The sequence below is a fragment of the Fukomys damarensis genome, unplaced genomic scaffold (genome assembly GCF_012274545.1).
Source record: "Fukomys damarensis isolate Sample0158 unplaced genomic scaffold, DMR_v1.0_HiC HiC_scaffold_36, whole genome shotgun sequence".
In the NCBI taxonomy this organism is placed as follows: domain Eukaryota; kingdom Metazoa; phylum Chordata; class Mammalia; order Rodentia; family Bathyergidae; genus Fukomys; species Fukomys damarensis.
The window spans coordinates 49,724,449-49,741,963 of NW_022900948.1; the positions used below are offsets into that span (position 1 = coordinate 49,724,449).

Genomic DNA, 17,515 nt, shown 5'->3' on the forward strand with positions numbered 1-17,515 from the left:
GCTGGAGGTTTTGGGTGTGGCCCAGCCTAGAGCTGGTTTCTATACCTTAGACTTGAGGATTCTGCCCTGGGTCAGAGCCCTGGTTCTGGTCTCTGGGAATTAGGACTTTGTGGCTCCCTTCTTTGGCCCTGGTCAGCGGTCTCCTCCATGGGGCTGCCCTTGACTCTTGACGTTTCACAAATGTTTCTACTGTGATCATCTCTCCTAGAGGGAGAAGTGTGGGTGGAGAAGTGAGAGGGACTCAGCGCAGGGTGCTGTCTGGTTCTTCGTCAAAGCAGCCCAGCCACAGGCCTGCCAGTTGGAGGGGTGTAGGTGCAGAGGTGGTGGATTCTTTCAGGTCTGCACTCATCTGAGGGCACTGCGGGGGGCCTGCCCTTTTGGGATGGGGCAGGAAGGCTCTGACCAAGGCTGTGTCCCTCACAGAGGAAGTCATGCTGGCTGAGGAGGACGAGAATGCAGAGGAGAAGTCCCCTTTGGATGGTAAGTGACTCTCGCTGTGGAGTGCGGTCCTGGGGGCTGGGTGTGCAACGTCCTGTGTGCATGCTTGCCTATTTCCCGTAGGACACGCCGCTGTGCTGAGCATCTTACGCATCACCACAGTAACCAGACGCAGGCCAGGGCCTGAGCCTGGCCTCTGACACCTGCACACACAGGCCATGGAAAGCACTGTTGAGCTCGCTTTGGCAGTACATATACTAAAACTGGAAAGCAGTGTTGGACAGAGCTGTTCAGAGCTGTATACCTGCAAGTCTGAGCTGAACTCTCTGTCCTGGGATTTGGGATGCTGCTACTCTCAAAGGCTATGGAAAGCTCCTGTTACCCCGGCCACGAGTGGGGCTGGGGGCAGGCACTGCTGTGCTCACTGGCACGGCTGCCAGCACAGGAAGGCTCTGCCAGGTAGCTGCACACCTGGGGCTATGAGCAGGTCAGCACTGGCTTTGCCCCAGGGGAATGTTTCTGGTTTGCCTGATGGCCAGGCTTCCCCACTGGCCTCTTTTTAAAGAGAAGAGAAAGCAAACTCATCTTCAACATTCCTTGTCTCCCCTCAAGGGCAGAGAGTGGGCTTTAGAGGGCCTGGAATTGTCCTGCCTCAGCTTCAGCCCCAGCTTTAGGATAGGAGCTCAGGAAAGGCGGCCTGTTCTGTGAGGGGATCAGTTGCCATCATCTGGGAGGTGCCCTAAGATGGATTTCCTGGGTAGCAGCTCAGAGTCTCTGCTACCCTTTGTTTAAAGCAGTGTTGAAGAGAGCCGCCACCAAGAAGAGCCGCAGTGACCTGATCCACGCAGAGGAGGGCGACGACCGCTTTACAGATCTCTGTGCGGTTGGTGAGTCCCTGAGGTCCCCAGCTCTGCCTGCTCGCAGCTGCCCGGGGACTGTACCTCCAGCTTCCTTCCCCAGCCGCTCCTGGCTGCCTTCTCGCCCAAATGTGTGCTCACTCATCACAGTACACTGCTGGCTGTGGCTATGTGGACAGGGAGCCCAGGCCCGCGTAGATCCTCGGCTCTGAAAGGACAGAGGTTTCCACATGTCTCTCTTAGCCCCTCTGTCTCCCATGTCCTGGGCCCCAGCCCCTGCTGTTCACTTGGGGAGCAGAAGGCTCCAGTTACTCATCCTGCTGAACTGTTTCAATTCCCTTAGGACTAGGAGCGTCTGGCACTTCCCGTGGTCTGGCCCCGTGCGTCCTGCTGCCCATGAGGATGCAGCCAGGGGTCCACCTGCTGCTGTGTGGGGAAGCCAGATGCCGGGTGGGGCCGGGTGTCGTTGTGAGGGTTTGTATCAACCCACTGGACTCACCTGCTTTCCCACAATCTGAGTGAACCAGACCCACATCTGTGTCTTGCTAAATCATTACCCTTGTGGGATAGAACTCTTTACATGTGTGCACGCACACTCACACTCTTTCACTTTTTTGCTTTCACTCAGGCCAGGAAGCCCATGTTAATCGTGTAGAACGTACATTTCCTTATTTCCTGCTCATCTCTGCATGCCCAGGCACACATATGTATGTAGAATTAGTGCAGCTTTTTATGTTACAAAAATAATTTTCCAGCCGGATATGGTGGTGCACGCCTGTAATCCCAGCACTCGGGAGGCTGAGGCAGGAGAATCACTGTGAGTTCGAGACCAGCCTGGGCTACATAGTGAGTTCCAGGTCAGTCTCAACCACATAGTGAGACCCTGTCTGAAAAAAAAAAAAAATTCCACAAATTTTCTCATGGATACCTTTTAGAAACCCATCTCTAGTCTGATTTTGTAAAAGCAAGTAAAGGGTATTGAAACATCTTTTTCTATAGCTTGTAATCACTTAAATAACTCTGAAATTATCTGTTATTTGTAGGTGAGATAAAACTGTGAGCCATATAAACCCAGAAGAAAAAATGAAAGAGGGAAAGAAGGATGAAAGAAAGAGACAGATAGAACTTGATCAGTCTTGTTAATTATACTTCGTTATGAAATCTTCCATTTTCTCTGGGTGCTCAGACTTGTTTCTGCATGTATATTCTCTTATAAATTCTTCCATCTCTCCTGTATTCAGTCATTTGTGTGTTTATTCACTCAATAAATGTTTATTGAGTGCTTGCCTTTGCCACTAACTGAAAAGCATCTGAGGAACAGAACAATGAAAGTGCTTCCTCTTTTGGAGTTTTCATTCCAGAGAGGGCATCAGGCAAGTAGGAAATTAGGAAAAATGTATAGTAGGTCAGAACTGTACTCGGAGGAGAGCAAGCTTGCGGGGAGTTCTGAAGGGACTGGGGGTTACAGTTCAAAGGCCTCAGGACAAGATTTGCCTTTCAGCAAGGAGCTGAAGGAAGCAAGGGAGCCTTCCCCAGCAGGGTCAGGCCTCGAGGCTGAGTGTGCTGGCCTGGGAGGACTCAGAGGCTGCAGGTGGGTTGGGCAAGCAAGGGCCCAGGCATGGGTGGGTCTGCATGGTTACCCTCTGGCTTCTCTGGTGGCGGGGTCTCTGGGTCCATGTGGATTCTGTGTTCAAGATAAACTGAACTAGGGGAGGGACAGAACAGTGAGTTCGGAGACTTGGAGGTGGCAGGGAGGGGAATGCTGAGTGTTTCTATTCCAGCTGTGTTTTGGAGAGAGACGTGCAAGGTGTGCCGACCACTTGGTTGTGGAAGCGAGAGAGACATGGAGGACAGCTCCATAGGTTTTGGCCAGGTTATAGGAGGGCCAGAGTAGCTCTGCCTGGGAGGCAGAATTGCAGGGGAGGGGTTGTGGGCCCTGGCTTCCACCTCAGTTCAGGACATGCTGAGTTTGGGTATGAGATGGAGGGCAAGGCAGATGCCACACAAGCATTTGCGCTGGCACCTGGCGAGTGGCCGGAGTGAGATACGAGGATGCTGGGGAGCATGTGCAGGCCCCAGCTGCCTCAGATTCACCCACACTGTCCTGCTTCCCTTCAGGTCCCAGTGTGTCTATCTTTGCTTTTTTTCTTTTTTCTCAATCAGGATCATATGGAATATATCTATGTCCCTATATTTGTATGATCATTTTAGATATTGGATTTTAATTTTTTTCTCTTTTGGTTTTCAGTTTTAGTTTTTTATATTTAAATTTATCTATTTTTTATTATTTGCTTAGTTCTTAAAAATACATAATTAGTTCTTTTTTGTTTTTGATAGTCAAGGTCTTTTAGGTTGTGCATTTTTCTCTACATAAAGTTTGTTGTAATTTCTCCTTTAGGTCAGTTTCTAAATAATCTTTGCTCTTTGGGTTAAAAGTTATCCAGGAGGGCTGGGGATTTAGCTCAGAGGTGCTGCCACCTGCCTCACAAGCACAAGGTCCTGAGTTCGATTCCCAGTACCCCCCCAAAATTAGAAATAATAATCAAAATATTGTAACTATCAGTTAAGAAGCATACTCCTAGATAACTTTTTTTGGGGGGTACTTGGGATCAAACTCAGGACTTTGTGCTTGCGAGGCAGGTAGCTACACCACTGAGTTAAATCCCTGGCCTATTATTTCTAATTTTATCAGGTAGTGATTGGGAAAGGTCTCTTATGAATCGCTACACTTATAAGTTTTCAAGTTGTAAGCTCATAGATAGTTTTTAAACTTCATTAGTGTAAACATGAGTGTGTCCTATGCCTGAGAGATATCAGTGTGTAGGCCTGTTTGTTGGAGTCCAGTTTGTTGATTGTAGTTTGCAGTTCTTTGTCTATGATTTTTATCTTCTGGATCTGTCTAGTTCTGAGAGATTTTGAGCATTCCCACTGTGTGTGTTTTTCATAAAGTTTCCCTTGTGGGTATAATGACTTTTGTTTGTTTACTTGGCCACTGTGGAGTTTGACCAATAGGAAGTTAGGATTGTTGTGCCTTTTTCGTAAGTTATCTTTGCTCTGTGCACCCTGCATTAGATAGCTCTCCCATGCCTAATGTTAAATGCCACCCACTCTGCTGTTTCTCACTATTATGGTTTTTATTTTTAGATTACATTTGCATGGTACCTTTCTTTTCCTCTTAAGTTTTTGTGAATCTTATTTATCCGGGTTTTGCTTTCTTTTCTTTAACTGTCTTATGTCTCTGTTTTGTTTTGTTTTTGTTTTTTGAGACAGTCTTGCTATGTAGTTCAGTCTATGTAGTTCAGTCCTTGAACTCACTACATAGCCCAGGCTGGCCTTGAACTCACAGTGATCCTGCCTCAGTCTCCCAAATCCTAGGATCACAGGTGTGTGTCACCATGCTTGGCTGGTCTCTGTTTCTAATGGTAGAGTCTATTTCTATTTTGTGTAAGGTTTGATATGTTTTTTTCTTTCCTCATTACTTCACGTCTATTATTTTTATTACATTACTGTTTCCTCTCTTCTTCATCTTTATTTTGCTGCTTTGGTCAGTTGTTTTTTCTTGCCCTGTCTCCTGCCCTTTTTTTTTTTTTCTTTTTTATTGAGGATATTGGTGCAATCTAGGTATACAAATACAGTTACATTCATCATTGGGATTCTGTACCTTTACATAATAGGTCTTGATTCTCATTTTTCCCCTTGTCCCTGCCTTCCCTTCACCCCCTCCTCCCCTCCCCATTTACAAACACTTTATTTCCATTTTTTCAGTTTCTCATATTTTTTTCCTCTCCCTTATTACCTTTCCCCCACCCTTCCCACTTTCCCTACACCTTTAGCCCTTTACTTCCTATTTCACATTATTAATTATCTCATTAGGATCCTGTGTACTATTATAGTTTTTCACACCAAAGAAACTATTCGGTATTTCAGTTAAATCTCTGTATGAACATTAAAAATAGGGAATCCTAAAATAAAACTAAAAAGGAAAGTAAAAGAGAAAAGGCAATGATGTAACATTAAAATAATCCTTAATTCTGGAGATGAAAATTGTCCCTGAACATATTTAAATTGCTTCTCGCTCTTACAGTTTTATCTTATTCTTTTTTCATTATTTAGAGAATACTTTATTAGTTTCTGTAATCAAACCCACGTAGATATGACCTTACATATTTAGTACGATGTGTTACCCCTGTACACATGGAAAAAAAAAATAAAATACATTAACATTTCTAGACCAATATGGTTGTCCATTTCTGTACAGTGCCAACTCAACACAGTAAATTGGGATGACTTTTTCCAAAGTTGGCAGCACTGTTAAAAGTTTCCCAAAATTCAATTCAATTTATATATGTGTGTGTGTGTGTGTGTGTGTGTGTGTGTGTGTGTGTATTTGTCTGGATATTATTCTTTTCTTTGTTTTTTTTTTAATGGAATGTGCTGAATGTCTATAATTTTGTTCAGATGGCTGCAGAACCTGGAAAAGCTGTTGCTGCTATCGATCCTGCCCATTTTTAAATCCCAATGTCTTTTTTTTTTCCTATTCCATAAATGGTGTCTTCCCTTCTCTGGTTTCATAGTTAGAAATATGATTCTTCACAGATTTAGTTTGGTTCTTTACCACTCTCACCACCAGGGTGCATTCTCTGCATCACCGAATTGTTCTGTTTCCATGTATTCTGTCCCAGCCTCATTCAGTAAAGGCTTCCCTTGGACTCATCCTGCCCCTGGTGGAGCCAGGTCACTGTTCTTGGCACCTTTGGGATGCCCCCAGGTTCGACCATCCTGTCTCTGCCTCTGCTGCACATCTCCGAGGCCTCGCCAAAGCCCCCAGTTGACTTTTTGGCGTGCTCTCTTCTCCAGTTGTGGCTCACCACAGGCCCACGACCTTGGCTTCAGTCTGGCTCTGCCCTTTGGGGAGTTCTCGCTCAGGCAGCATGTGGTAGACTGTGTGCCTTTGAGTGCTCTCAGGAGTCCTTCCTTGGTCCTCGCCCCCAGTGGAGACCTGGGCTGCTGCAGCTCTGTGGGTGTCACTGTGTCTTGTAGCTTCCTGCTACGCACCAGCCTGGGTACTGCTGTTTGTGATGTGTTCTCTGCCTGGTGTCTCGGAACAAGGGCCTTCAACCTGCAGGTCTGCTTCCACGAGGAATGTTTTCTTCCACTTGTCTAATTACTTCATCTCCTTTCCTGTCTGTCTTTGCTTCTAGAACTCTTGCCATTTTTTTGCTCCTTTAGATCTCTTATGTTACACTTCCCCTCCATTTTGGAATATTGCTTATGCTTGTGTCCTGGGCTATTGGGGTAGATTTCAGGCCCAGAGCTGTCTCATTTATTCTACTTGACCCCACATGATAGGCAGTTTGTGTTATTTTTAAGTGAAGAGCTTCCAGGCTATGTGATGTCACCTGGGAAAGGGGTGACTGCATTTGGGTCTGTATCAGCTTGTGGCTTGACCCATGTCACTCTCACTGCCCTGTGCTAGGCACAGAGACACTCATGAGGGACTCCTCTGCCTCCTTACTGGCCCCTGGGAGTTGTTGAAGGTGGGGATAATTTTGATCACTGTTTTTCTTTGCCTTGTTCAGGGCCTGACACAGTCTCCCTGTTAACTGAACAAAAAGTGTTGACCAGGGCTACCAAGGACTTGGTATGAGCTCACCCTGCCCTGCAGCACCCAGGAGAAAGAAGGCTCATATGTGCTGCATCAGGCCTTCTTCCTGTGCTGAACTCTGCTGCCTTTCACAGATTGCTTCAGTTTTCATTTTCCCTTTGCTCGAAGATACCAGATTTTTTTTTCTTGAAATTGGCTTTTTCATTTTATAGAATATGTAGTGATTAAGCTAAATCTGGAAAAATGCAGAAAGTTGACAAGAAGTGGTCCCTATCTTGCATGGTTTCCCCATGAAAGCTGGGATTTGAATGCTGTATTTCTCCATTTCTGGGAGACCTCCTGCTTTTTCTGGAGCCGGGTGGGGCTGCTGCCTGGCACAGAATTGAGCACAGAGTGTCTGCCAACTGAATACTGTCTGCAGAGATTGCATCCCCACCCCAGAGACCCGGACCCAGGAGTGCTCTGCAGGAGTGTTGACCTGGGCTCTCTGCTCCTGGAGCCGGGACATCCTGGTTTCTGTGGAGCTGGGTGGTGTCTCATTCCTTGGTGCTGCTGGCCGCTGGCCTGGAGTATGAGTGGCCTGCGGAGCTGGAGTCTTTGCAGGTCACGGTCTCTTCACCCTTCAGTGTGTAGGTAGAGTGAGGAGCTGGGGGCCTTCAGGGGACAGTGTGGGCAAGTGTGGTTTTGCACAGATCTGGCTGTTGGCACGATTGCACGTCTCTGTGTGTGTGGGCACAGGTGGACTTGTATGCAGTATGGACAGGCACTGATGAAAGATTGTGTTCCTGTAAAGCCATCTTCACGAGGAGCTGGCTAGTCCTCACGTGGGTATGTCTGGTGAGCCAGGTGCGACGGTCCTGGGGTCTCCATGGACTTGGCTTTGTGTGCACACAGTAGTGTGTACAGCTCATTGGTCTCCCTCCTTCCCAGGGTGGCCCTGCCTGTGTTCATGGATGTATGCTGATATGCATGCTGGGAAATGTGTGAGCACATATCTGGCTGGGCCAGGCGTATGCTGTCAGATGTGCATGTATGACTAAGTAAGGGTATGTGGGCTGCTGTGTGCTGTGCATGTTCTGCCTGTGTATAGGCCTGTCCTTCTCTGTGCTGCTGTGTGCCTCTCCCTAGACTGCTGCTTGTGAGCAGATGGTGTCTTGTCTGAGCTGCTGGCAGTTCTCAGCATCCAGCAGGACTGAGAAGTCCCATCAGTGAGCCAGCTCTGACTAAGGGGTAGGAATTGTCCGGGTGCATCCAGGCCTAGGTTGTGGGAGGAGGGCTGGGATAAAGCAGTACCTTCTGTGGGTGTGGGTCAGGTGTGGCACCCAGAGTTGTGCATTTGCAGTTGGGCCTTGTAAGGCTATTCTCTGGCTGATGGACACTCCTTGAGGCCCTCCTTCTGGGCCTTCTGGACATTATCTCCCCATCTGTCTCACATGGCCACTCAGCTCATGCACGAATTCCAGCAGGGCCACTGAGAGCCTGGGCATGTACTGCACATGTGTGAGAAACACACATTCTTACACAAGCCTGCATCTGTGCATGGAGACTCCAGGCCCAGATGGTAAAGCCTCTGGTGGCATTGGCTGGGCAGCTGTGTGCTTACTCGGAGGGCATCCCAGAGAGGCACATGTGTGATCCTCAGCGCCCAGAGACACTCTCCATGGGTACAGGCGTGCCCTGCTGCAGGGGCACTGTGTGTCCAGTAGACACTGCCAGGCACAGGGACACAAGATCCCCTAGGCACCCTCGAAGCCCATTTGGTTGTGTGTCAGACGCTCATTGATTCTAACGCTATGCAAGGGGCTCAGTGGTTAAAGGGCCATGTGGCCCCATTCGGGGTGCTTGCAGCTGGGAACTGGACACAGAAGAGGCCTGTAGGCAAGCATAGTGATGGGGTAATGGAGTCACATCACGGCTGGGACAGTGAGAAGAACCCTGTTTTAGATGGAGCACCCCGAGAAGGGTGCCCGTACAGGTGACATTGAAGCCAATAACTGATGCTGAGGAGCCAGCTGTGGAAAGGAGATGCAGAGACGCACTTTGTGCCCAGGAGGTGGAAGGGCTGAGACAGAGCAGAGGTGGTTCATGGAAGGGAGGAACTGTGGTGGGGGAAGCAGGGAGAGCACCAGGAGTCAGGTTAGAGCAGGGCCAGCTCAACCAGAAGGTGAAGATTTACGGCTTTGTGGGCAGGACAGTAGCCAATACGCATACATAAATGCATGTGCATTATGGGGGCCTGTGGTGCCGACCCTAGGTCAGCCAGTGCTTCAGGACTCCCAGGCCATTGTGTAGAAAAAGACTAGCTTGGCCAGATGTACATCCTGGGGAAGAAACTTGGAGAGCCTGCAGAGAGTGCTGGGGTGTCAGGGCTGCCTTCCCGGAAAGTGGCTGGGTGCCAGGGATCAGAGATAGAGACTGTTCACCATCTGGCCCAGTCCAGCTCTCCCATCTGGTGCCCAGTAGACCTGGGGATCACTGAGGCCCTCATCTGACAGGTAAGGGTGGGGCCACAGGGTGTGGCAGAGGCCACAGTCCCCTACAGCTGGCCAAAGGTCTGGGGATGTGTCCCTGGGGGTGGGCGTGGCCTAAGGGTGTGTCCACAGGTACCCTGGCTGGTGGAGTCCTGGGGCTGCTGGTCCCTATTCCCTCAGCAAGCTGTCTGTTTGCAGGATCCCCTTTCACCCGCACTAGCCTGAAGAGTGGAAAGACAGAGAGCTCGTCATACTTTCGGAGGAAGGAGAAGATGTTCCGGTTCTTCATCCGACGCATGGTGAAGGCTCAGAGCTTCTACTGGGTGGTGCTGTGTGTGGTGGCCCTGAATACACTGTGTGTGGCCATGGTGCACTACAACCAGCCACAGCGGCTCACCACGGCACTGTGTATGTACCAAGGGCACTGTGTCCAGGTTTGAGGGTCCCTCTGCCCCTGTAGGCAGGTCCTGGTTGGTGTGATACAGGTCAGGGGGTCCTAGTTGCTCAGATGTCCAGGGCCAGGCCTGGCGAGGCAGACCTGTGTCCTTCGCAAAAGGGCTGTAGATCCATAGACCAGGGGACTTTGTGTTGTGTTCCTTCTGCACTGAGATTGTGGCTCCTGCCCTGGAGTCCCAATGAGGCAGAGTCCTGGCTTCTGTACTCTCCCAGCCTCTTCTGGTCATTTTCATTCTCCTTTATTATTGATTGAATGTAGGGATGTTCACGACTAGAGCTGACTTTTGTCCTGTGTCCATGAGCCCGTGGACTATCATGAAGATCACAGTTGTGCTTGTCTTAGTCTCACCTGTATCTCAGAGAAGGCAAGGAGGGAGATGCCAAACGGTGGGGCTTCTTGTGTCTGTCTCAGTCCAGGACCGACACGCAGAGCTGACCCCTTTGTAGGCCCTGTGAGCCTCTCAGTGTCCCCTCATCCCCACTCGGATCAGCTGTGTTTATGCTGGTTGGTGTCTGCAATAGTTCTGTGGAACAAGACCTGTTTTGGGCTCCCAGGAGGGTTTGGCTCTCTCTAGGAGAATCTGTGTGCCAGAAGCTACCCAGGACATCTAGGAGAGCATTTTCTGCCCTAGAGAGCAACCATCCTGACTCCTAGCCCTGTCGGAGCTGCCTGACATTCTGCCCCCAGTGGTGGCCTCACCATACTCCTGAAGGCAGCCACACCCTCCTGTGTACCAGGAAACTGTGCAGCTGCTGAAGGCTGCTTTGCAGATTCTGATGGCTCCAAAGGAGACAGGTGCATGTAGGCTGTGCTGGGTTGGAGTCTGGCCTACAGCTTTACCACCTTCTATGTTGAACTCTTGTTACTTGTGAGGAAAGGGCAAAGAGGGAGCTGTCATGGGAATCCCAGTCATGCTTGTTTTAGGAGCTGAGGAGTATCAGCAGATGAGGCAGGGTGAGGTAGTTATGGCAGCTGTGTGTGTCTTGAAGTAGCCTGCTTGGCTCTAGTTCTTGTGTCCTGGAGGTGGTAGTTTGGCATCAGGACTTGGATAGGGACTGAGTTCAGTGCTGCCCTCGGATGTACCCAGTAGGGGTTGGGGGAGACAAGGAATCTGCTTCCTCTTCACCAGCCAGCTGGGCTAGGCCCATTCTTCCCAATCAGGAACCAGCGGTGCCCTGCTCATCTCATAGTCCGTCCTGACTTCTGGGTAGCTACTGCCTGAGCCAGCCAGTGAGTGTGTGTGTGTGGGAGCTGAGGCAGCTGCTTGTGCCTCTAATGGGCGGGAGCACCTGGCTGGGCTGCCCCTTTCTGCTCTCTTTCTGTGGTTTTCTATAGTTCCTGGCTCCACTGGCCTCAGTAGAGGAAAATGACAGGAGGGAGAGGTGGTGTTTGCTGGTTCTGGATGTTTCTGCCAGTGCCCAGATTCTGTGTTTGACAGCCGGGCTGACCTAGTAGGAGAGGGCAGACTTGGACCAGCTTCACCTTGTGGCCCCAGCCTGAGACCTGCACCCTGTGTCCTGTAGATGGGGCTCTGTGTAGCTCAGCTGCTTGTCCACTGAGAACTCATCCCAGTGCTTCTCCGGGATCTTTAGAACCCAGACTTGGACAGTGAAGGGAGAGCTGTCAGGCCTTGTCATCCTGTGAGCCATGAGACTTCCCTGTCCTCCCCCTGTTCCACAGCACACTGTCCTCTTACTATACAGAATGCCATTTTAATCGTCTTCCTCTGCTTCCCCCTTGGTTGGTGAACTGACAGAAAGGCGAACCTGTCTCTTGTGCCAGTTCATACGGCACTAGCACCTGCTAGTTGAATGACAGGAATGAGTGAATGAGTACCTTTCTTGGCCTCAGAGGGAAGGTAGGGGGTTTGAGGCTGAGCCACATCAACAAGAAACATGCTGATCCCTTTCCCTGAAGGCTTCGCCTTTGGCAGTCCTTGCCCCAGCTCCTTGCAAAGTTCCCATACTCTGATTCCTCAGGAGGCAGCTGAGGACCTGGCAGTCTCACCCTGAGGTCTGGTGTGTGGGTGGGTGGCAGTCCTCCTGTCCTTTTGGCTTCTCCCTAGTGGCCCTGTATGCACAGGAGCCTGGGGCCACAGGCAGAGCCTTCATGATGAGTGTGGAAGGACTTGGGTTTCCTGCCAGGAGCATTGGGTCTTTGCAGGCTGCTGTGTTTTCCTGCATTTACTGGGGCACCCAAGCTGAACTGTGTGGGTGCAGCTTTCCTGCTGTATCTCACTCCCGCTAAGTAGCACAGCCAGACCAGGTATCTTCTATCAGCTAGGCAGCGTCAGTCCTGCTGGGGATGGTCCTTTTTTCTCAAGCAAGCCTTGCCCGAGGGTCAGTGGCATCTGTGCCTCTGATGTTGGCCTTGCAGCTTCTCCAGGTAGTGTCTCAGATCCTTCTTGTTGTCCTTTGCTCAGTGTGGGAACCTAGAGAGTTTTTACGTGCTTTATAGGCTAGGCTTGTGGTAGGTGAGTTGCTCCCAGCAGCTGGTTGTTCAGGTACTCAGGCCATTTGGGAAGAGGTTCCTTCCCTTCTGTCTGTTTGCATGGTGCCAGGTGGCTGTGGAGCAAGCAACTCTGCTTGTCCTGGGTCAGGACTGTTGCCTCTGTAGGGAGAGGCAGATTTCAGGGTGCACAGGGATAGGAAGCATGTCTGTTTTATCAGGAGCAGTGTTTGCTTGAGTCCCATGTCTTGACAGAGGCCTGGGAAGGCTGGGCTAACCCTGACCAGTTGTGAGTGTTTCAGTAGTTTGACTTTATTCCTTCCTTTGGCTCTGCTCTGGTCTCAGAGCTGCTGCCTTGGTTGGAGGCCTGGGTGCCCTTGGCCTGTGGGCTGAAGTATTCAGTTGATTCTGCTTTGGTAGGAGGAAAAGACAGTGGCCTCAGGCAGTGGACATAGAGGTGCTAGGGAGTTACCTCGAGTCTAGCTGGGCTCCGCAGGCTCCCACATGTACTCGTTGCCACTGGAGGCCTAGCACTGGAACCACTGTGGAGTCACTGCCTTTTCTTACTCTGACTTTCTCCTCCTACTTGGGCTGTGCTAGTGGAGTTTGTGTGCCCTCCAGCATCCGTGTGGTCTTCCTCTAGGCCCGACTCCCTGGAGGTATAGTAGTGCTATTTCTGGGACTTCTGGGTCGAGCCCCCCTCCTATCCCCATCCTTATTGACAGAGCAGAGGGTGGGCTCACACAATCCCTTGGCTTGCTTTGTTGCCCCTGGGGCTCTTGTTGGAGGACCTTGGTTGCTTGGTTATTGGAGTTTTCCCTCCATTTGCGCAAACACATGATCAAAGTTAAAATCATATGGTGCTGTGGGGTCCCAAGGAGGGTGTCAGGAAGTCCTTGTGGTGGCAAGGGACCTGACAAGGAGGCTGAAGAGCCCATCTGCAGAGTGTAGAGCTGGAGGTGATCCACAGCCTGGCAGCCCCAGGCCTCCTTGGAGGTGTCCCCTGTGACCTTGGGTCTCTCTCCTGAGCTGGTCCTGGAGTTGTGTCCCATTGGCCTTGGGCATTCATTACTGTCTAGACTGGGACGAGTGTCTCTTGTGTCCCTTTCAACGGTTCTTTGGTTGAGCTGGAGTTTCAGTCCTAGCAAGGCTTGGAGTCTAGCACTAATCTCCTTCTCCAACTTCTCCTAGACTTTGCGGAGTTTGTTTTCCTGGGTCTCTTTCTCACCGAGATGTCCTTGAAGATGTATGGCCTGGGGCCCAGAAGCTACTTCCGGTCTTCCTTCAACTGCTTTGATTTTGGGGTGAGTGAGATACCTTGTTAAGGATTCCTTTGTGGGTTGGGTGTATTGGAGGGATATCCTTGCCTGAGTGTGTTCACAGCCCTCCCCATATGTGTACCCCATGTGGGTTGAGCTTTATGGTCCTGTATGGGTCCCAAAGGCTGCCTAAGACTGAGAGGTACAGGGAGGTGGCAGAGGGAGCCTGACTCCTTGCCTTCACGGAGGGGAGTGCAGTGCAGCCACTTCCCGTTGCAGGAAGTCATCCTTTCCTCCAACCCTGTCACAGAAGCATAGTCATTGTGGGCTCTATAGCGTCTTCTGCGCAGCATCTTGTCTCTGCAGAAGGCAAGGTGGGAGACTGTGCTTCTGACCCTACTACTGACCCTGCTGTCTGTGGATCCCACTCCTTGGTGATCCTGCCCTCTTTGGAGTGAGGGACATAATGGGCCTGGGTGAGGGAAGGTTCAGGACAGCTTGTGTGAGTGTCCACACCAGGGCCAGGGCAGGGGCCACACAGGAGTCACCTTACCTGGCCTTGGCAGAGTGTGTGGCATGGATCTGGCACACTGCAGAATTTGCCATCACTGGGGGCTCCTGGACCTCATGGGAGGAAGCTTCAGCTTGAGGATTCAGCTTTACTTGAGCTCCTTTCCTGGACACTGAAGCTTACAGTTGGCACAGCACCTCTGTCCACTCTGACCTTAGAGTCACACTGACTCTTGCAGCTGATCTGAGGCCCAGCTTTCTGTCCTTGGATAGTGATCTATTCTGGACCATGCTGCCTGGGGCTCTCTCTGGGGGCTGGACACTTGTGGCTCTGACAGATGGTCAGGAGGCGTCCCTTCCTCTTAACCTTCACCCCCTGGTCACAAAGAAAGGTTAGAATATGGGTCAAGGTGACATGAGACACATGAGCCTTTTGGGTGTGTGTCGATCTTCTGATACCGGCTGACTAGATCACAGGACCCAGGGCAGTTTGCACATAGCTAACAAGTGATTCTAAAACATAGCAACTTTAAACCACTAAAACCTATTCTCTCACATCCCTGTGGATCAGGAATTCATGTGTGGCTTAACTGGGTACCTCTGGCCCAGGTCCCCCTTAAGGCCACCAGCCAGTTGAAGAGTTGCAGTCACTCCAAGACTTCCTTGGCATTGGAGAGTTTGCTCTTTAGCTACTCGCAAAGTTGCTAGCAGTCTGGGCCTGGGTCGCAAGGCCTCTTTGTAAGCTCCCCACATGTTTTCACAGAATGGCCACTTGTGATCTGAGCCAGTGGGACCAGGAGGTGAGGGGATAGGGAGGAACCAAGTGGGAGCTGCCTAAACTCAAAGAAGGATGTATCCCATCAGCTTTGCTGAGTTCTTGTCAGGAGGCCTAGCCCGCAGCTTAGGGTCATGCGGACTGTCTCAGACTGACTACCATAGGCTGCTCTAGTAATTCCCATCCACACCAATGTAGGATACACTCAGCTGCCCCTGCTGTTCACAGTCTCACCGTGTTGAAACATCAGCTCAAGTTTAAAAATCTCGCCTCGATCAGGTCTAGGTGGAGTCAGGGTGCCGTGGTGTGGTTGAGTAAGTGCCATGAGTGGCCCAGGTATGTCCGAGGCACCGTGGGTGTAGTCTGGGTGTTGTAGATGTGGTCATGGAGCTAAGGGTATGGTCAGGGTGCTACAGGTGTGGTCCAGGCACAGTGGGCGTAGTCTGGGCACTGTGTTTGTGGCCCCACGGAGTGCCATAGGCGTACCCTAGGCATCATGAGTGTGGCTCCCCAAGTGTGGTGTGTGCAGTGCTTCTTATCTGTTGCCTGTGACACTTGACGGGTTATCAACCTCTGCATCCAGTATCCAGTGGAGACACCTAGGGTGCCGTAGACGTCCTGTTCAGAAAGGGGCCGGTGGCAAGCTAAGAGAGCCACTGGCCTGTAGCTGTTCTGAACTCTGCCGGATGAGTGCTGGTGATCTGTGCTCAGCTCTTTCGGCCTGGGGCGCCCTCTGTGTGTCTCTTTTCGTGAGAAGTAGTCCCTGTTTTCAGGTGAATAGTTTTCACAGTCTATTTCTGACAGTAGGATTTGGGGAATCCAGGAATTTATTTTTGTTTTGTTTTGCCTTGGTCCCTCTCAGTCCAGGCTGGTGACATTTCTATATATGTCTTTTAAAGGTGTTTTGGTATTTGAGCATATCTTTGTGGGTATGTTGTGAACCTGCTTGGGCTTCAGCCTGTTAGATAGAAGCCATTCCCATACTCTTTGAGCTAGACTGGTCTGCTGGGTTTCCTGCTGAGATGATAAGGATCAGCACCCTCTGGTTCTGGATGGCTTGCTACCTCTGGACCTGAGCTGGGAGATGCAGTCCATCTCTTTGGGCCTAAAGGAACATGCCACTGTGTGCCTAGAGGTGTGACTGAGCACTGCCCTCAGGCATTGCCTTTGATCTAAACAGATGTTCCATTCTCACCCTTGGCTTCACCTTTAAGACCATGCCATTTCTTTTTTTTTTTGGTACTGGGGATCAAACTCAGGTCCTTGTGCTTGTGAAGCAGGTGTAGAACCGCTGAGCTAAATCCCTGGCCTACTGTGCCGTTTCTTTTTTTTTTTTTTTTTTTTTTTTTTTTTGGTACTGGGGATTGAACTCAGGACCTCATGCTTGCAAGGCAGGCAATGGAACCACTGAGCTAAATCCCCAGCCTGTGCCATTTCTTAATGTTGGCATCATTTTATATCTGGAGAGACAACATTTTCAGAACTGCACATCCTCACTTTTTCTTGTTGAATGACGCTTTCCTCAATGTAGCTCTTTCCTCTCACCTTTGTCAAAAGCAACAGGAAGACCCCAGGTAGTACTTCAGCACTTAGCTTGGGAACCTCCTGAGGTAGATAAAATCTCCTCATTCATTAAAAGCACCTTTTCCCCCACATAACTGCAGGCACCAGTGGCTAGACTTCCTGCCAATACACAGCAGGTCCCCACTTTCTTTACTTCCTAGTAACATTCTTTCTCCACTTCCCTGAAGATCCTGATGTGTGGCATTCTCAGTGTCTATAACTCTATAGTGTGGTCAGGGCACTTAAGTTTTCACTGACATGCTGCTGAATGCCTGTTCTCTGGCTCCAAAACTACTCCTACAGTTTAGTTTTTAGTGTAGTAGCACCCTTCTTCTTTTTTTCTTTTCTTTTTATTGAGGATATTGGTACAATCTAGGTATACAATACAGTCACATTCATCATTGGGATTCTGTACCTTTACATAATAGATCTTGATTCTCATTTTTCCCCTTGTCCCTGCCCTCCCTTCACCCCCTCCTCCCCTCCCCATTTACAAACACTTTATTTCCATTTTTTCAGTTTCTCATATTTTTTTCCTCTCCCTTATTACCTTTCCCCCACCCTTCCCACTTTCCTTACACCTTTAGCCCTTTACTTCCTATTTCACATTATTAATTATTTCATTAGGATCCTGTGTACTATTATAGTTTTTCACACCAAAGAAACTATTTGGTGTTTCAGTTAAAGAAATCTCTGTATGAACATTAAAAATAGGGAATCCTAAAATAAAACTAAAAAGGAAAGCAAAAGAGAAAAGGCAATGATGTAACATCAAAATAATCCTTAATTCTGGAGATGAAAATGGTCCCTGAACATATTTAAATTGCTTCTCGCTTTTATAGTCTTATCTTATTCTTTTTCATTATTTAGAGAATACTTTATTAGTTTCTGTAATCAAACCCACATAGATATGACCTTACATATTTAGTACAATGTGTTACCCCTGTACACATGGAAAAAAAAATAAATTAACATTTCTAGACCAATATGGTTGTCCATTTCTGTACAATGCCAACACAGTAAATTGGGATGACTTTTTCCAAAATTGGCAGCGCCGTTAAAATTTCCCAAAATTCAATTTATACGTGTGTGTGTGTGTGTGTGTGTGTGTGTGTATATATATATATATAGA

General features: G+C 49.4%; 1 protein-coding gene across 1 annotated transcript in view; it reads left to right on the forward strand.

The window, feature by feature from the left end:
- Cacna1b (calcium voltage-gated channel subunit alpha1 B) overlaps positions 1 to 17,515 on the forward strand; it is a 181,203-nt gene that overhangs the window by 52,444 nt on the left and 111,244 nt on the right. The window contains exons 10-13 of the mRNA XM_019205196.2: positions 424 to 480; positions 1,236 to 1,325; positions 9,570 to 9,779; positions 13,468 to 13,580. Of these exons, the coding sequence (XP_019060741.2) occupies positions 424 to 480; positions 1,236 to 1,325; positions 9,570 to 9,779; positions 13,468 to 13,580 (470 nt within the window). The remainder of the gene's footprint in view (positions 1 to 423; positions 481 to 1,235; positions 1,326 to 9,569; positions 9,780 to 13,467; positions 13,581 to 17,515) is intronic.